Source organism: Anopheles nili, chromosome 3, assembly GCF_943737925.1.
Source record: "Anopheles nili chromosome 3, idAnoNiliSN_F5_01, whole genome shotgun sequence".
Lineage (NCBI taxonomy): Eukaryota > Metazoa > Arthropoda > Insecta > Diptera > Culicidae > Anopheles > Anopheles nili.
The window spans coordinates 6676928-6696409 of NC_071292.1; the positions used below are offsets into that span (position 1 = coordinate 6676928).

The 19482-nt window shown below is 49.8% G+C and overlaps 7 protein-coding genes across 7 annotated transcripts; 6 read left to right on the plus strand and 1 right to left on the minus strand.

Annotated features, from left to right (window-relative positions):
* Positions 1-1147: 1147 nt before the first annotated feature.
* Positions 1148-3686, minus strand: LOC128726834 (cilia- and flagella-associated protein 91-like). Its single transcript, XM_053820669.1, has 3 exons — positions 2629-3686; positions 2398-2554; positions 1148-2332 (listed from the first exon to the last, which is right to left on the minus strand). Exons 1-3 carry the CDS (start codon positions 3684-3686, stop codon positions 1148-1150), a joined length of 2400 nt encoding a protein of 799 aa, XP_053676644.1.
* Positions 3687-5563: 1877 nt separating this feature from the next.
* Positions 5564-5987, plus strand: LOC128722474 (ninjurin-B-like). Its single transcript, XM_053816138.1, has 2 exons — positions 5564-5797; positions 5868-5987. The coding sequence occupies exons 1-2, from the start codon at positions 5564-5566 to the stop codon at positions 5985-5987; spliced, it is 354 nt and encodes a 117-aa protein (XP_053672113.1).
* Positions 5988-6313: 326 nt separating this feature from the next.
* Positions 6314-6915, plus strand: LOC128722476 (uncharacterized). Its single transcript, XM_053816140.1, has 2 exons — positions 6314-6664; positions 6730-6915. The coding sequence occupies exons 1-2, from the start codon at positions 6314-6316 to the stop codon at positions 6913-6915; spliced, it is 537 nt and encodes a 178-aa protein (XP_053672115.1).
* A 433-nt stretch (positions 6916-7348) lies between these two features.
* LOC128726932 (uncharacterized) lies at positions 7349-8033 on the plus strand. Its single transcript, XM_053820781.1, has 2 exons — positions 7349-7828; positions 7914-8033. Exons 1-2 carry the CDS (start codon positions 7349-7351, stop codon positions 8031-8033), a joined length of 600 nt encoding a protein of 199 aa, XP_053676756.1.
* Positions 8034-8720: 687 nt separating this feature from the next.
* Positions 8721-9710, plus strand: LOC128722479 (uncharacterized). Its single transcript, XM_053816144.1, has 3 exons — positions 8721-8760; positions 8837-9420; positions 9504-9710. The coding sequence occupies exons 1-3, from the start codon at positions 8721-8723 to the stop codon at positions 9708-9710; spliced, it is 831 nt and encodes a 276-aa protein (XP_053672119.1).
* Positions 9711-10646: 936 nt separating this feature from the next.
* On the plus strand, positions 10647-11582 carry LOC128722486 (alpha- and gamma-adaptin-binding protein p34-like). The gene has a single exon (XM_053816150.1). It carries the CDS (start codon positions 10647-10649, stop codon positions 11553-11555), a length of 909 nt encoding a protein of 302 aa, XP_053672125.1. The 3' UTR covers positions 11556-11582.
* A 9-nt stretch (positions 11583-11591) lies between these two features.
* Positions 11592-13282, plus strand: LOC128722735 (elongation factor Ts, mitochondrial). Its single transcript, XM_053816414.1, has 2 exons — positions 11592-12677; positions 12740-13282. The coding sequence occupies exons 1-2, from the start codon at positions 12116-12118 to the stop codon at positions 13123-13125; spliced, it is 948 nt and encodes a 315-aa protein (XP_053672389.1). The 5' UTR covers positions 11592-12115; the 3' UTR covers positions 13126-13282.
* The last annotated feature ends 6200 nt before the right edge of the window (positions 13283-19482 follow it).

The window sequence follows — 19482 nt, forward strand, 5'->3', positions numbered from 1 at the left end:
GATATTTCCATTCGGATGAGCTCGTGACTGATTGTGCAAGCTGTCGCACGGTTTTGTGACTGGGAGACGGAAGAAACTCCGACTGCTCCGAGTCTCCGAAGCGAGATAATGTTCGACAGACACACAGACACACGGACCTACCGATGCGACCAACCGTTCCCTTTCATCAGGACGATCGAAAGGACTATCGAGCACGGTGTCTACTCCGTGCACGGTGGGTGTGTTTCATTTCATCGCAATCGAATCGAAAACCATCATGGTGTTTTGATAACTCTCGGGCTAAGCCAGAAGGACCTTCGTATCCTGCTTCCCGTGTTTTTTTTTTCAGCCCCCATTCTTTGCCTCATTCCGAGTGGTGCTTTATGAACTTTTCATGCATCATTTCGAGCTCAATTTGTCGCTCGTTTCGAGTCACCACCGTTCCATCGTTCCAACATTCGTGCCAAGCAATTAAACGCGCGATTCCTCGCGTGCTGTGGGTGTTCCCGCGATTACAGTTTGCTTCCTTCCGGTGGCGTAAACCCTCCCAAGACACACTAATTCGATAATCAAACTTCCATTCAACTCGCGACCACAAAACGATGGCCACAGTCAACCAACCAACCTGTGTCGCAAGCGCAACACGTCGACTAATCGCATAAGCCACGCTCAGCCTTTCGGCACGGGAAAACCACCATCACCAGGCAGCAGGCAACCGGCCGCAGTGGTATTGAGGATGTGCATAATTTGGTAGCAAATGAGATGTAACGGGCCGCAGGGATCCAACCTCCTGCTGGAGCTGGTGGGCTGGTTTATGGTAATGGGTTGACATAATTGGAAGTTGCCCCAGCACCGGGACTCACTCATGCATAGATTCATGCCTATCTTCATGCTGGTGCTGGGTCTGATGGATGCCATTGGAACCGCATTCCCGAATCGCTCGATTCGCGATAAAATCGACCCCTATACCCTGTGGGGCTCCAGGAACTCTTTATTGAACGAACAACCGTTGGCCGGGAATGGAATCTGAATTTTCTGAATGCACCGCACGAAATGAATGGGTGTTGCAAATTTGGGTGTATTGTTGTTTTAATTACGGTTCGAAATTACGGCCAAATGATCGTCCGTTCGGGAGGGGCAAGTGAATAACGCCAGTTCGTTCGAAAGCCTACTCCGATACGTCCAGGACCGCACTCAGGATGTCCTCGATCAGCTCGGTTGCCATGCGAGAGATCTCTTCTTCCTCTTCCTGCTCGGCCATCTCGTACTCGCTTCCCACCGACAGCTCACTCGCTCCGGCCAGATCCTGTTCGTCCTCGGGCAATTCTTCGACCTCATTTTCCGAGTACGCTGATTCCGGTTGCAAAACAGCTCGTTCGATTATGCCCTCCAGCAATCCAGCCACGACACGCCGTTCCTCCGGTTGCTTTACGAGTTCCTCATCCGGCACGGCATCCCGTTCATCAACCACTTCCGGTTCGTCGTCCTTCCGCCGGCTGTAGATCAGCTCGTGCACGTTCGCCAGCAGAGGGCGCTGCTTGAGCTTAATGTTTTCGCGTGCAGCACGCCGGAACAGCTCCGGCAGAAGCATCTCATCCGCCAGGGATCCTTCAATGCCACCGTGTGGTTCACGAGCACCCTCATACGCCATCATCACCTGCATGGAACTGCCATCACTCCGACGATCTGCTTCCTCATCGAACCGACGCGCCATCTGGTGGATCTGTTCACGCATTTCGTCCACGTTCTCAGCCTGCTCCAGCAGTGCGTTTTCCAGATAGATCGCCATCTCATCACTCGCCCCTGGAAGTGGTTTGCGTTCGCTAGGACTCCGATCCACGTCCGAGGACTCCCGCAGGTAGCGTTCCCGTTCCGCAAGCAAAAAGAACGCCTGCGTGTTACGTTCGTTCTGCAACCGTGCCAGTTCCCGCTCGAGTGTGCTCACCAACGAGCTCATCTGGCCGTGCGAACTGCTCTCAACGAACTCATCCAGCTGTGGTTCGTTCTTCAGGATACGCAGGTAACGTTCACGCACACTTCCAGCTCCTTCAACAACGCCACCTGGCAGTCGGGAAAGATCACACGGGAAAAACTCCTCCACCACGGGCAACCGGTGGGATGCGATCAGATCATCCATCAGATCGTGCTCAGTCGCGTAGTCCCGGTGGATCAGTTCCTGGGTGGCACGACCCCGTATCAACTTCTGCAACAGGACGGCTTGTTGGTAGAGTGCGTCACTTTCCTTCTCCGGTGATGCGGCCACCGGGGACACGACGAAACTTTCCGTCGGTGAGGACACCACGATCGTACATTGTGGTATCGGTCGATCGGTGTCCTTTCGGTTGCGGAATTGCTGTCAAAAAGCAAAGGTAAGTCTTGAGAACACCAAAGATCGATCTCCAAAGGGCTCCAACTTACCTTGAGTGATTCGTACAACTTGCGCAGGAAGTTATCCGACCAGAAACCCTTCTGGAACTCACGGCAGACTTCCTTCGGTTTCCACAGCTCCGGTCGTTGATCCCGCGGGTTCACAAACTTCCTCGCAACGGTCGTCTTCTTGTCCAGTTTAGCCAACCTGTGGAAAAGCGGGAGTCACTCTTTCGTCGTGGATCTGCTTTTCCGCAAAAACTCCAAAACCTCTGTACCTACCCAACTTCGATAAGGTTCGGATCGTAATCGTACGATTGCTTCGAGTACTTCTTCCTTGCCCCGGTTAACGCCTCCAGTGCCAACCGTTCGGCAGCATCCTGTCCACGACCCTTCGCTCCATACCGCACACTCATCTCATGCCGCCGACGCTCGAGTTTACGCAGATTCCGCTCAAACGTCACATCCAGCTTCCGCATCGCTCGGTTCCGGGCCTGATTAATGCGCTGCTTTGTGTTCTCCATCTTGCCCTCAGTCGCACGGTGTGTGTCCCGTTCACGCTTTTCCATGATCTTCGCAACCAACTGCAACCGTAGCATCTGATACCGATCGATCTGGCGCTCCCGAGCGACCCATTCCTCCCACTCGAAGATCTGCAACACCAGCTTCTGCTGACGCCACTCATCCAGGACATCTCCGGTTCCAAGAGCGTACTCCCAGCTACGTTTCCGGCGAGCTCGTTCGACGATCTCCACCTCATTTACACCCGGGAAACGCGTGTGCTGTAACATCTCCGCCACGTACACGATCTCAGCTCCAGGACCAGCATTTCCACGGGCTTCCTTCAACACGGCCGCTGGCATCCAGGGGTGCGTTTGTGCCGATGACTCACGGAATGCCGTCTGAGATGCTACCTCACGGAATCGTGGCCCAACATCCTCATCACCATCGTCACATCCGCAGTACTCTTCTGGCTGTTCGGTGACCTCTACCGGCGCGTAGCGGACATTACAACCCGTTTCACCGGCCGTTGGGTGGCAGAAGAATTTCGCCCTTTCCGCACCGAGCACCTGCTGCTGCTGTTGTTGAGATGCACCCGATACCGGTGCTTCCGGATAGTACGGCAACGGATTCCGGTGCATGACGTAATGATTGCGTGTTAACCGAGGCAGCTCACTAAACATCGATTGGTACACGGGAAAGATACCGATCGGGGCCGATTTGGCCAGTGCCGCGTGATTCGCTCGATGCACATCCTTATGGTCCGACGCCACGTACAATGGGTCGTAAATGTGATCGAAAGCCCTCGAGGGACCCACGTTGTGGCTACGGTACGTCATCCCGACACACTATGCGCGGAAAATGTGTGGAAAATTCACGATGGGAATTAAAAATTCCTTCACTCCGGTTCACAAGGTCCCTTTTTCACCCGATATCCGTGGAATTCCGATGCACCAAACACAAAGTCTGTCGCCCCGTTCCGATTGGTACGCGGTTCGATAATGTTGAGGACGCCCAGAGCTACCGACCGGTTGGTAGGTTCACGTTTTTCCTGTGCCCTTTACCACCCGTGTGTGCGCGTGTGTGTGTTGGCTCGGTTTTTCATGGCACGATTTGATCGATAAATAAACAAACGCGCAGCAACCTTAGCAACCGCGTCGGGCACACATGAACGTGTCCAATGCGAGGTATTTTTTCGAAGTTTGCAGCAACACGTGGCATACTTTTCAACAGGTCCTCCCTTTGTTTTCATCTTACAAAAATAATCACAAAAATCAATGTGTAAAAGCCACGCGAGTATAGTTATGATTCCCACGAAATATAGGGCCCCTTCGAATCAAAACATCATTCATAATTAATCGATACATATTCCTTGCGGTCCATGTTCGTCATACACACAGGACCAGAAGCATCTCCACGTGGTCGATCGATGAAGTAAGATAGCGAGCACATTGTATCAGTCGGCTGCAGAATTGTTCGCGATTAAATTCCACGAAAACCATTCTTTCTCGTCACGCTATCTGACCTTCCTTCGCCCAAGCGAACTTCTGTTCTCGCTACTATCTGGAAGAATTGCATGAAACAAAAAAAAAGGTTTCAGCTCAACCGGCACCTGGGTCCGATGCTGTTCTCTACGCACTATCGCTTCAGTTGCTGCTCTATTTTCCGCGCCGCGTGTACGTCACTTGAAGCTGGGAGAGAGAAGCAAAAAAAAACCGCGTGTCCAAGCGATATTCACTATCTTCTCGGCGCCTCGATCAGTCGTTTTGTCGTGTGAAGAGCCTCTTTTGAAGATAGCCAAGTGATTCGGCGTGGTATTAATAATTTCTCTCGCTCTCTCTCTCGTTCTCTGCCATCACAAGCGTTCTCTGCGTTTTCTCGAACACGCTGCAGATCACCACGAGTGAGACGAATCTGCGTAATCTACCGAAACCGCAAACCAGTGTAATTTTGCCACGGGTCAGCAATCGGCTCCCTAGTTGTAACTTAAAGTGTGGAATATTGAGAAATAAAACCCCAAACAAACGCGTTATCGCTCGCCGTGATCACTCTCTTTGTCGCCTTACTAAACGTTTGCCAGTGCGACAGTTTTGCTTTTGCGGGCGTATAATCGCTGCAGTGTGGTCTCGAAGGTCCGTGAGTGCGTACAGTTGATCGGTGCCGGGTTGTGTTGAGTGATAATAGCCGCAAAAGAATGTTTGCAATGCCACTTTCGAAGGGTGCAACGAGGACGGAGTTCAGTTCACCATAAAACGCCGCATAGATACGATTGCGTGCGTTCTTTCGTGGTGCAGTTTACAAGCTTCCGTGGTGAGAGAAAGAGCACACACACTCAAAAAAAGCGAGATCAAGCACGCTTCGGACAAGGACCTTATCGTGTGATTAAATTAAGCGCGTTAATTGTGTCATGATTGTGCTGGTTGAGCGCACGCGATCGTCGATTAATTAAAAAAAAACACAAGAGCGTTAAGTGGGTAGTGATTGCGCAGGTTGAGGATCACTCGATCCTTGTCGTCTATTAGTCATGGCAGAGCACACTCACACGAACGGGAAGGCCACTTCCGGGGAGGATATGCCCGCGGAAAATCATGTCACTCTCGAAAACCTGATCGAGATGACACCGTTAGAGCATTCGGTGGATCGCGTTGAAGATCAGCTTGATGAAAAACCGCCACTGGAGACTGCACTGGAGACAGAAGATGCCGATGTGAGAACCATGTCTGAGGTGGATGGAAGACGACGACCCCGTCAGAGTACGCTCTCGTATGACTTCCATAAGGGCATTGTGGCAAGTGCCATGGACATCTCACTGCTAACAGCGAACGCGAACCAGCTCCGATTGCTGTTGACGTATAATGAACAGTCTAGAACGTACAAAGGATGCATCATTTTGGTCATCACTTCGCTGGTACTGCAGATATTAGTCGCCGTCTGCGTGATCATCGTGACGGTACGTATGAGTACAGAGGGTTTGGAATTGGGAGACACTTTTCGCATTCATAACCCGTGTCTTCCTGCAGAGCTACCCAAAAACGAAGGCAAACTACTGGATTCGCCGGCTGAAAGTCTTCTCCTCGATTCTGGTGGCCATCATAACCGTTATCAACATTTTAGTGGCTTCTTTGGTCTCTACCACCTGACAAACCTGGCACTAGATCACTAGTTTTAAGTCGCCATCCCCTTTCCTAAAGTGTGCACGTGTCGCCGCCATTTGTAAAACGGCATTCGCCACGCAACATTAGATGCTTTAAGCGCAAAGCCCCCCATAATGCCATCAACGGTGGCGTGTTAGCATTATATATCGTAGGGTTAAGGTCACGGCTCGAGAAGCTTTTGCGGTTCTTGGTAGTGCGGTACTTTACGCGCTAATGTAGCGCCTCATTTTGCGCTCAACAACGGCACGTTGCGGTCGGTTTTAAAGACGGGTAGAACAACTCTAAAGAACAACTCCTTGCCATCCCCGACAATGACCAGCGCCACCGTGTACAGGATGAAGCAGGGTAACAGCATATCTTCGAGCCATTTGGAAGGAAGCGTACCGGTGGAAAACGACACCACGAGCTCTCCTTCGGAAGGATCCACGTACAGCGATAGTGCCGCATCGGAGTACTACCTCGCGTTCAGCTACAACGGGTACGATTGCTTTCGAAGTGTCGTGGAGATCGCACTGAGTGTGTCCTTTCTGGCGGCGAACAGCAACTTGCTGCGGTTGTTGGTGAGCTTCAAAGAGACGGAATCGTTCATCGCCAGCGAAGTGCTGGTGACGATCTCGATCGTCCTGCAGATCCTGGTCGCTGTATCCATCGTCACGATTACGGTAGGTCTTCGGACTTGATCTTGAAACCAAAAGCAGCTTGATTAGTTCATGTTTCGTGTCCACAGCAGGTGAACGATCCCAGCCGTTTTGCGATGATGAAAGCATGCGCCGTGACAGGAGCGATCATCATTTCGCTGGTCAACCTGCTGATACCGTTCATGATCAATGTGGAGCACGCGAGGATAGATTTCGGTGAGATCTATCGCAGCTACGCCGGACCTACTGCACTACCAAACGTTAGCTTTACGTAAAGCTAAAGAAGAATAAGTTTGTTTTAATAAAGGGCCCCCTGTAAGTTTCTCGTCGAGGTTTTGAAACTCAACCCCACATGGCTATTTCCGTGTTATCTTTGAATTCACTTGCTTGCACGGTTGGCTCTTCCACGCGGAATCGATGTTCTACCGCGTGTTACGCGTGGTTGGGTTCCGATGGCCTGCAGAACACGATGGTGCAACCTTCACATTGACTTACTGCAGGTTTGTGCATAGTTCTTTGGCTGCAGCCCACCGCACGACGTCGATGCCCTTGATGGGTACGCTATAATAGCGGTCTGCATGTTTGCGTGGTTTTTCAGACGTTCTTCGACCGCTGCCGGATCGTTATCAGCGTGCGCAAGTAAGCCGTCGCGATCGTGCCTGCTGTTGATTGCAAAAACTCGGTCAAACTCAACCCCACCCAGAGAAAATGACTAGACCGGAGACGTCCAGTCGCAGTCCGGTGAGGGATGGTCGTGAATCTCGGTACGGCAAACCGCATCACCATGTCGAACACGCCGGGAATAGGGGTGTGCGGATCTTCACCGGCAACGAGAAGCAATCGAAGGTGTACTGCAACCCAGTTATATTCGACCAGGATGCTATCAGTGTGAAGCCGTATCAGGAGAACGACTGGGGGAACAACGACACGACAGCGAATCGTGCGGCGGAACGGATCGTGAATGGATCGAACCGGGATAGTGATACCGGAAGCCGAGACGTGCGCCAGTCGGTGTTGGAGAACGCTCTCAACATTGCGTTTTTGGCGGCTAATTCGAATCAGCTACGATTGCTTGGATCCAGCAATGCCGAACGACAGGACACCACGACGTATCAGGCGATCTTGGGGTTGGTGATCGTGTCACTCATTCTGCAGATTTTGAACTGCGTTGCCATGCTACTGATGTCGGTTAGTTTGAGGCTTCGTATCCTTTCGCTAGCTGGTAAGGGGGTTTTCCGGCTTTTCCGGTCTACTTATTGGTTCTCTCTTGCAGACGCACACCAGTCAGCGATGGCCGCTTTTGAGGACCCTGGCCTGCATCGTTGCTACCGTTATAGCGCTGCTCAATCTATCCGTCGTGACCTTGCTCAATGTGCTGCTAGAATCGACGTAGGGATCGTGCCAAGCGTGTGGAGGTGAAGAAGTGCTGCTGAAATGATAACGAAATCCACCAAACGCTTGTTGTGATAACCAAATACAAATAAAATCATTTAGAACCATCCCATCAGATGAAATGCTTGTTTTCGTGTTATTTTTGATGTTGTTTAGATATGATATTAAAACAATACGTATTCGCCTTAACCAATACCTGGGGGGTGCGATCATCGAAGGGAGACGATCAAGATTCAATTGGAATTCGCAATTTGCAGACGTAAATCCCACAATTGGTTGCGCGCTATTTAATTTTCATTATCCTCCATTTTCGATATTGGTCATTACTATTGTACAGCCACAATTCGTTCAATGCTTTTATAATTACATTGATTTGGATCATAAAGTTTGGCCCCCAAATAGTGCAATAAAATGTCCTCGGGATCGTTATTATCATAGCGATGCTCCTGACCGATCATCATTGCAGAAAACTTCCGGATTGCAAATCGGTGCGGTAATAACACGTCCTGATCGATACATAACTTAATGCCATAAATTCCATCTCGATGGCGTATGAAAACGATATCAAATAGCGGGTTTTCCTAGCGTACCATGCGCGATCATGGTGCAGTTCGTTCCGGCGCATCGCACTGATCAGATCGTTACGGAGCGTGTTGGTGGAGAACGGTGATTTTTTTTGTTCCTTTATATGGAAGTGAAGCCGTGTACTCTTTTCCGCTTGATCAACGGTAGTTAAAAGATTTGTGAGCTAGTGTTACTATTGTGAGAATTTACTAAGGATCACTTCATTCGCTTCTCTTAAAGGCTATAGTCTTGGCACGATACCATTCTTAATAACTACAATGAGCTTTCACGATAAGGAGCAGCCTATCGATATTCCGGTTGTGTACCGTCACAATGCCACTTCGTCGAATGGTTCTTCCGGACATTACAGAACTAACATCGGCCGATCGAATCCCTTGTTTGGCAAGAGCAAAAGTGATCTGGACCTAGCCAGTGGCAAGTTTGAGTTCAATCCGGATGGTGAATCTTCAAACAGCTCCTCAACCGAAGAATCGTCCGCTTTGGCTATCCGATCTTCGCGCAGCTCGACTACTGCAACTCCACCTGTTCCACCGCCATTGCCTCCGAAACCACCGATCACGGTTACTGGCATCTACCAGACGGACAGTGGCCGTCGACACTCTTCCATAGCGCCGTCGTACGATATTTCGAAGAGTATCGCCGAGAGTGCGATGGACATTTCCCTGCTAACGGCTAACGCCAATCAGCTGCGGCTCCTCATAACCTACAATCAAGGTTCGAAGACGTACGTCGCTTGCATCACGTTCGTGATCATGTCCTTGGTGCTTCAAATGATGGTTGCGATTACAATGATCGTTGTTTCGGTAAGTGAATACGCAATACATTTCTAGAGTTTTCCTTTTGCATAACCAACGGTAACTTTATACAAATCTCTGGCATATACTAGCTCACAAAACCACAACGGGACGATCCAAAACGGCAACGGGTGAAGATCGTTACCTCGGTCGGTGTAGCTATAATAACGATGATTAACATCCTTGTAGCATCGCTGGTTGTTGCCGAACAACCTCCCAATGCTATCATCGCTTCTTCCGAGAATGTAATCGGTCTGCTTACCAACGTGAACGTAACGGATACCGCTCTCGGACCTTAGCGTTTAGCGGAAGAACGCTCATGTCCTTGACGCTTCAGTCCGGAACTGGTGTAGCTGTGTAACGCGCTCTGGTTCAGTATATGAGTCAACATTCGTGAGCAAGGATATAAGGCTATCATTGCGCACTCAGTAGAGAGTAAACTAAGCAAGCACACCTATTAACAATCGCATCTTTTAGAATCTGATCCGAAAACAAAATTTGAAAACTGTTCTTAGTTTTTCATGCTTGTTTAGGAATAATAGCATAATTACATAATTAAAAAATTATATATTTTAACGTCTGACATTAAATGGTTCGTTTACAGAGATATAATTGTAAATAAAGGGAAAAGAATATTATAAATAAAATTATAGCATTATTTAAAATTTTCGAAACTGAAACTGTCCGAAAACTACGCACAGACATACGTTTCACGAGGTGGTAGAAGCGACGAACTTACCACGCTGTCATAAACACATTGTTCGATGATTAATTATTGCATGTCATACGACATGCCGACTCAAACGAAGCAAAACGAAAAGAAAATCCGGAACATCAATCAACTTTCGACGCAATATTTGCTGTTTTTTGGAAATACCCTAATAAGGTAAGCTAAACTATCATTTTTCTAACCTCATCGTATGCGTTGTTCATGCTGTGAATTGAAAAAAAGTCGAACGTGCGTGAAAGAGCTGCAATCGAACGAATAGTTAGCATGATGTAACAATAAAGGGCATGTTTTCCGGAAGACGACACAAGTCAACCCGGACTCCAGGCAGCTTCTGGAAGCAAGCCGCGAAGTCAATTGTGATAGAATTATGAGATCACTAATTCCGGTCCGATCTGTTTCAGATTGCCTGGACAGTGTGCCCGGAACTGAATGCAAACAGGTGCTGGTGTTCGCTGAATTTGCCTCGACTCGAGAAGACGCGCATAAACCAATATCTCTCATAACCATGACTGAACCGATAGTACTCATCATGTCGGCGGACGAAACCGTCAAGCCGGAGAGCGTAATTGAATTAATACGCAAGGCAACGAACGAACAGGACGCAATAGTCCTCAGTAGTGATGCTCCGGAATCGATCGGCTACCCCTACGTAATTAGCAATAAGTACTACACAAAAACACTGATCCTGTACGCACACGGTTCCGCCGATCTGGCCACAGTGTCCAGTGCAATTTTGAATCGGACGGAAGCGTTGTTTGTCTACTTCAACGCAAAAGACCGTACCTTCCTCGAGCGTATTCCGCTGTATGCAGATTTCGCACAGTCACGCCCGATCGAGTTAGCTGTTCTGCTTTGCTCGTCGCTGCCAGAAAGCAGCACCGATGGCATCACATACAGTGAGGCGAAACACTACAACGCCCTGCTGGACGTGATCGAGCTCGAGCCGGCCAGAGAGAACGATGAGGAGGAGGATGACGATGGGCAAGCGGTTGGGGTGGAAGAACTCATCCAGACGATGCATAACTTTGTGTGGTCGGACATGAACGTAAACGAGGAACCCGAACGCTCCCCGACACCCCCGCCGCAGGATCTCGTTAGCTCCCTGCTCTCGGCTAACCGGGACGATCCGAACGGACCGTTCACGGAGGAGGAAGAGCGAATAATCGAATCCGAGCTGCGAGGGTTCCAGCGGATCTTGACGGAAGTGATAAACTTCCAACCGAACACCTCCAACTGGACCCGCAATCAGCGGCTAACGTTCGCCGAGGAAGTAGCAGAGATGTTCGACAACCTGGTCGAGGAGGACGATATGGGCCCGTACGGTGTGAGCCGATTCGAGGGTGAACCGCCCCGGTTCGATGGCTTGCACCGATTCGGGGGCGATCCGAATCGATTTGATGATGAACAGCTTTAAAGCGAAGCGTCACCGAGTCACCTTCTACTACCCATCTGGCCATCTGACATAGGACGGCGGGCGTACTTTTCCAACAGGGCCCATCCATCGGCACCGTCTGCAGTTTCTTCTGGCTCTCATGCCACCTTAAGCCTCTCTCTCTCTCTGTCTGTGACTGATTGGTCGTTTCGTGTGGAGTGGAGTGTTTCTCAAAGATCATCAACCTGCAGGCGGCTCAGGCAATATAGGAAGCTTGATCAAAGCCAGGCATTTCAATTTATTGGACTTTTATGACCCATTTGTCGTTCTTATTCATCACTCATTTATTAGACCGGCGGTCTACCTAGCGTTTAATTGTCGTTGTCGTTTGTCCTGAACCAGTATCAACGCCTGTGTTGCAGTTGGAGTTCGATTAACTTTGAATCTGTAAAAGCTAACACAGGATAGTTATATATATAAGTTGACGTATTCACACATATTCTTATACATAAAGCTACCATTTGTTCTTTTCACCTCTGTTGTACCTCGATTGTTTCTAAACGCTATCCGATGGGAACATTTCGCATTTCAGCCGTAACGCGATGTTGTTCAAAAGCATCCCGCGGTTGTTCCACGTGACCGGCATCCGGTTGTACGCCACTGCGGAGAAGAGTGCACTGGCTTCGCTTCGCAAAAAGACCGGCTACACATTCGCCAACTGCAAGAAAGCACTCGAGCTGCACAACAACGACCTGGCGAAGGCGGAACTGTGGCTTAAGGAGCAAGCGCAAGCGATGGGTTGGTCAAAGGCTACGAAACTCGAGGGACGCAATACGGCACAAGGGCTGATCGGGGTGCTAGTTCAGCGGAATGCCGGTGCAATGGTTGAGGTAAACTGTGAGACGGATTTCGTCGCAAGAAATGCCAGCTTCCAACGGTTCGTGCAGGTCGCATCGGCTGCCTGCGTGCGACACCTGGAACACGTGGAAGCGGATGTAAATCTGACCAAAGTTGGGCTAAACGGTGAAGCGCTGAAGCAGATCGTCCTGGAGGATGGCAAATCGTTGGGTGACCATCTCGCACTGGTGATTGGGACGGTCGGTGAGAACGCCTCGCTAAACAGGGCCATCTGTTACAAGGTGCCGGACAACGTGCAATTGACAGGTGAGTTGAACGATCTCCTGCATGAGCTTTCGCTAACGAGAACATGTTCACTTCGCTTTTAGGATACGTCCATCCCGCACCAAACGAGGAAGTTCCCTTTGACGTGCCTCTCGTCGGGAAGTACGGCAGCTTGGTGGCATTTAAGGCAGATCATTCCACGGTGCAGGAAACAGGTGACGACGAACTCAACGCCGTACAGGTGGCCCGCAAAGTTTGCCAGCACATCGTGGGCATGAAACCCGAGCGCATTGGCGTTCAGGGGAAGGACGAACCGGCCACCGACAAGGACGAAGAAACGTGTCTCATCCATCAGGAGTATCTGGTCGATCCAACGTACACCGTCGGTGAGGTGCTGGAAGCAAACCGATTACAAATAGTCGACTTCCAGCGGTTCGAGTGTGGAGAAAAGTCCAAATCCGAAGAGCAGAATGTTCGCGCCGTCGCTTAGGACACGCCACGTGGACAATCTCTCTAGTCGCTAATAAAATCGAATGTTGTAATTAACGTTACACACCGTGTCGTCCCGGGGCTGATGACATAAGCTTCTCATTTCCGCGGTTCTTTCGCACAATTGCACACGCGGCTCGGGTAACTGACCGTCCTTGCGCGAAATTTACGACCTATCGCGATTATCATGATAATTAACAGCTACACCCCCCGCGCGATTCGTTTTGTAAACCATTGATGGTTCTCTAATTCAACAATTAAAGCACGGCGAACCGTGTTCAAACGCTAACGCCGAGCTTTTTGCCTATCTAAAACAAGCCCTGAACAGGGTGCGAGTTTCCCCAGTCCCAGTGGAAGGAAGAAAAAAAAACCCGCAACATGCTGGCGGTTGGTTCTCTTTTTTTCCCTTCGTATTAGGCGCACGGATAAAAAGCACCCGCTTTGCAAGGTACCGAGATTACGTTGTTTATCATTGTGCTGTGGTCAGCAAGCATAGCATAAACACATAGCATCACCCCACCACCCACAGCATAGTTGTTTGCGCGGGTGCCAAGGGTGAGTAAATCACGGCCCCCATCGCCCGTGTGTAGGATCTGTCCCAGTGAAATCATCGCACCAAACGGCGTCGCTCGTAGGGCTTCCAGAGCAATAGCGCATTCAAATCACCCCCCCTGGACGCACAATAGCGATTGGGGAGGGGGAGGAAAAAAAAAGGAATAACATACCACCCCATCCCCGTTTGCGGATATTCGTACGCAAATAAAAACCGGAGCCATGCTCCGGTAAGCACGCCGACACAACCGACTGGAAGCTCCGAACCGGGCGATATGTCTGCTATACGGAATGCGATAAGTGTGTGAAACAGTGAAAGAGAATTGTAACCCCACCGCGAGAGGCGCTTAAGGGTGCATTAGTGACGCGTCCGGATGAAGCAGAAAAGCGTGGTGATAAAAAGCGCCGATCATACGTGAAGGAATCGAAATAGATCCACCGAGGCGCGTAAATGTTTCAGGGGAGAGAGAAAAAAAAGAAGCCATACCACCCCCCCCCCCCTACGTGGGGAGGGAAAATCTTGACGTCTTTTCACCAAATGGCCCGCGAGGGTTGAAACCACCCTCCTTTCTGTACGATCGAGGCCGCATGGTCTCGCTAATCATTTTATCACGTCGCTAGTAACGGTGCGGTGCATGTGCGGATTTTGTGCCAGTACTCCGTGGCCAGTTTGATGCGCACTACGTGCACGTTAACGCGCGCAGAATAGCATCGGTGTGATATTGTTGGTTTTTCTTTTTTTTTTTAGGGGGGGGGACAAAAACCCAAGTGCCAGTGCCGTTTGCATCATCACGATGAGCCCAATTGTCACGCGATCTGATTTTATCGATTATTGTGAGGCGAACTAAAACCGTGCAAACGAGAAAAGGGAGGCCTTAAATTTGTGGGTCTAGTTTTTTGTTTGTTTGTTCAAACGATCATTTATCAAAACGAGTGCTTTTAACCATCAGCGTTAGTGGCGTTTGTTCGATCTCTTTCCTGCAGCTAAAGCTCAATCGGGATGGGTGAATTCCGCCCAGTAAATTCGGTTCAACATTAGTCACGGCCAGGGGGCGTGCGCTTTTCCGAATCCATCACGGTCACCCAGCATTGTTCCATTTGGGTTGTGCCACCCCTTGTTACTACTGCGACTACTACTACTACTACTAAAACTGCCACTATGCATTTGAATCTTGTGGCTCTAACCTGGGGCCAAGCCCAACTGCTTTCAGGACCGGATGAATAGAGAACATGCCCGTTTGGGGGTTGTGAGTATACGACCCGACAATGCTTGCTCTTCCAATGTGCTGCTCCACCACCCCCAGAGGGAGGATCACGGGTTCAGAACGGGCAGTGATGTTGGGGGCAAATTTGCCTTGAAGTGAAGCTCCACTCCCTGTTTCGGAAAAAATCACCCCAACGTTTGGCGAGATAGAACGGTGAAATCGGTGATCCACTCTGCACCGAAGGGGGAAAGGCCAGTGCCAGCGCTTTTCCCGTTTCCATTCACAGCGAGCGGTTGGAGCCGTGCGTGACAGTTGCCGCGGGATTAGTTGAAAGTGAAATTCGCTGCACGACGGTCGCTCGCTGGGAAGAGCCCCAAAAACGCTGCTCGGAAAACGCTACACCGCTGCGGCTTAGCTTACGGTGCAGTGTTGCTAATTTCTGCTGCCTATCGCCTGACGATCATCGAAGCGATCGTTTGCTTGATGCCAACGACGACGTGTTTTTTTTTATTAAATTTATTTCCTCAATAGAATGCCAGTGCTCGTTTGCGAATAAAGTACTCTAAAAACAATCTAGCCTCCAGTGAGAGTATGTGTTAGTTGACCGATCAGTTGCTGTGGGAAAACTGCGAACCATTCGGGAAAAGTTTCTCCGCTCCGATCGGTGCATATTACGATGATGAAAACCACTCCTCAGGTAGGTTTACGGGTAGCTATAATTTATTTTAAAATTTTCCCTGCATAATCGAATTCCCGCAACCGTAACAAGTGTAGAACATTCCAAAACGATCAGCTGCGATCATTCGTAAATGTGCTCTAACGTTTAACCTGCCGGAAAAGTCGGCTGAAACGGCACCAGCTGGAGAATAAATTACCATTATTTGGTCGTTGCGTTCACCAAAGGGAAGCACTATCGCAACTTTAGCGTACGGCTTCCGGTGACATCGCTCAACTTCCAACCCGCATCCGATCGTTCCGAATGGGGGGGTGGGAAACCGAACGAATGCACCCTTGTGTTTTTTTTTCCTCTCCCCATTGTGCCGGTGTGAATACACCGTCGACGACACACTTGCGGTTTTTGGGGGCCGTTTCCAGCGCCTCGTTTGGGAAATGAAAAAGAACGCAGGGCGATCAGCGGGAACAACCATCACCGCATGATTCTATTTTTCATCTTCTTTTCGGGGAGTCGGAATCACGAGCGAAAAGAGACGAACGCTCCCCTGCGGTAGCTTGAATGATTCATGCCCCACGAAAGTAGAACATGCCGCTTTTGTACGGCCACATCGATCGTGCGTTTTACAGCTACGACTCTATCAAGCCAACCAGCCCGCTAGAAATGTCAAATGTAATGAAATAATGGCAAAACCTCGCGGAAAAGCATGATCGTACCCTTTTGCCAGCGGTGGATTTTACATCCACGCGATCTACGCGATCGTGCCGTTGTGCAAAACTGATCAAAGCTCATCCAGCTCTTCGCCCATAATGAATGAGTACGGGAAAAAGGGCGCAGTGGAAAAAAAAAACAACACATCACGTCGAAGCTCGCCGAGCTCTGGCCAGCAGTTCCCACTCAGCAGGGTGCCGGGAAAAAGCCTTCTCCCCACCCTGGCTGCATGGCTTCAGCAACACTCCCTGTCGCGTTTCTTTTGTTTGCCATGCCCGTACCCATCGCGGGTGCGCATGTTTATCGTTAGAAGCACACACACACATCCACCTCAAGGAAAGCGACCACGTTGGGTTGCCGTGCCCCGTCGGTGTGGTTTGCAGAAAATTGCACAAACAACCTCCCGAAACGAAAGGTCAAAGCCGGTGGTACCATAATAAAAGCAAAATAAAAAAACCACACCAAACCTCGTTGCACATGTACGAGAAGTGCATGCATGGTAGACCACACGATCGGAGGTGTTGGAAAAATTGCTCACGTCGCTTCGGTCCACAAAGGGTGATGAACCGTGAACGGCGCAGATGAGCCACGAAAACAGCCCAACCGTCACGCTAGCGAACGCGAGAGGTGTTGACAGCCGAAAATCTCGAACTAATCGTGAACGGATTCCATTCCACATTCGTGGGGAGGAAAATGCTAGGTGCTGGTAAAAATGACACAACCCCGGAGCCGTGTCGAACGAAAGACTACAACGAGCGTGGATAGGGAAAAGCGACGAACCCGCTGTTGGCTCGTAGTGGGTTTGGGAATTTCGAAAATTGGCCACCCGCAAAAAAATGGGATGTGGGAGCACACCAATGAAGGTGATAGGTAGGTAGGAGAGAGAGAGAGAGAGAGAACACGAAAAACGCAGTAAAAACTACTCACGAACAGATGAGGTGATTACAAATTTTCAACCGCGGGAAAAGGGCGCCAGTTCCGTCCACTGGCTGCCCATTAGCGACGCGGGTAGGCTTTTATTTCGGAAACCCGCGCTGGTTAGAACATTCACACGACTCGTCACATGATAACTACGCCTTGCCAGAACCACGTTGGGCAGCTTTTTGCGACGATAATTCGTTCAGCACCCCTCCCCTAATTCTAGTCATTTAATTCAGGGGAATTCATCACGGGTGTATAGTTTGCACATATTAAAGCACAATTTCACAAATTTGCTACAACGGTTCCTGTGAAAGGCAGACCAAGCCCGCCTGGATGCATTCAAAAGATGTCAAACGATTGTTCCTGGAGTGTAACGCTTCGTAGGTGGTAACATTGTGTGACTAATTGTGTAATGGAATAATTTGTTCGTCTCCGGAGCGAGCACAAATAAAAAAACAGGCGCTGCTCACGATCGCCCTGTCAAACGGTTGTGCTTGCAACAATCATTGCAATTACTAGCTTGCTTTTTTGTCGTTGCTGTCGTTGCTTTGCTTTTCTAAGTTTTCTCCCGGCATACATGTTTTATCTGCCTCCATTCCGGCAAGAAAGTGCTAACGCATAAATGTGCATTCGATACGGTCGCTTGCGAAATGTAAACTAAATTTAGCTTCCTTTTGTCGCATTCGGCACACTCCCGATTCGATTTCCCGGGGTTCGCGTGGTGAGATCGGCACAATGGCCAAGGAACACTTCAATGGGATGAATTATCTTACGGAACGGGTTTCCCCCCTTTTTTTCTTTATACGTTCGATCGCCAATCGCGTTGTTTTCCCTCCGCTAGCTGGTGGTGAACAAAAAAAAAGAGGTGTCCAAGGGGCGCGTGCATGCGCTCACGAACGATCGGTCGCCCTCGATCTAGCTCCATCCACCGAAAACAAACGACTCTGACACGCGCTGCACCACCGGGGAGCATTAAGTTCCACGTACTGCCCCGGTAAAGTGCATTCTAGGCTGGAACGTTTTTTCATTTCACTTCCTTTTCGATGCGCTCGTGTCGTAATTTACCGGTTCAATGAACCGGGCAAAGGAACGATCGACTTAAACGGAGTGCCATTGTGTTTTCCCAACCCCTGGAGAGTGTGTTTTTTTTTCTTTCATTCTCTATTTCACCGTGGTGTGGCGCTTTGGCGTGTGTTCTGGACCCCGAATCGTCCCGGTGATCGGATCGTACAGATTCTCTCCACCACCCCCAAAAGGGCCACGAAGCGTAGAATGATGGCTGCAGAACGCAAAAAAAGAGGCTTAAGCGACCGGGCCGGAGATCCGGAGCGATCAAATCGAATTATTTACGGTTCATTACTCAATCAATTTCCGAAAGACTTGTGCGCGGCAATCGGAGATTAAAATCACGCCGTCGGAATGGAAGGAATGATGTTGAGATGCCGCGAAAGCAAAGGGAAAAACGTGAACGAAATAATAGAACACCTTCGTTTCGCCGGGTTTTGGGGGAGTAAATCTGCAAGCTAGCGGGTAAAGCGGTTTTTTTGTTGCCAGAAGCACCGCAAAAGAAAGTAAATTCCAGCTGCGTAAGCGGCATTTCGTGCGGAGTGAGCTTAACGTGAGTGCGATCGTGTCGCCAAAAGATCGAGAATATCAATCAAGAGATTAGCCGCGTTTGCTTCCACTTTTCTTAAGAAAAATTTCCCTTGCTTTCACGGCAGCACGGAATTGACGCCTTCCTTCGGCGTGATGTACGCTTATGATTCGTTGTATCAATTAACCTATTTAATCGATCGTGAGAGAACCCGTCCGTTGCTCATTAGCTTGCTGGTGGATTTTCTCTGTCACTCGATACCCTCACGAAACTGTCGTTTGTACCGATCACCCTTACTTCAAGGCCAGACATTCCCGAGGAAAGAAAGCCACCGGGATGAGTTTGACGTAATTACACACCCTGTAGATCGATGGAAAGCGGATCCAAAGAAGCATTGGCGATCAAAACAAACCAATCCTTCCAAAAGGCCCTACGGAGTAGTTCGCTCTCCACGCCTCGAAGGCAGCCAAAATTATTCATTGAAGCGTGCGAAGAATGGGTCGGAAACCCGTCATCATCATTACGGTGCCTTCGCAACTCGGGGCACATCAAACGAATGCATCCTCACGGTATGACTTATTGCCCTCACTCGTAAGTGAAATAGCATATCCGCTGCCCGTAAGGGATTTTGCGCTCATACCATTCCCTCAAGGGCGACGACGAAAAGCGATAAGCGGGTTCGGTTGACCGCGAGCCCGGAAA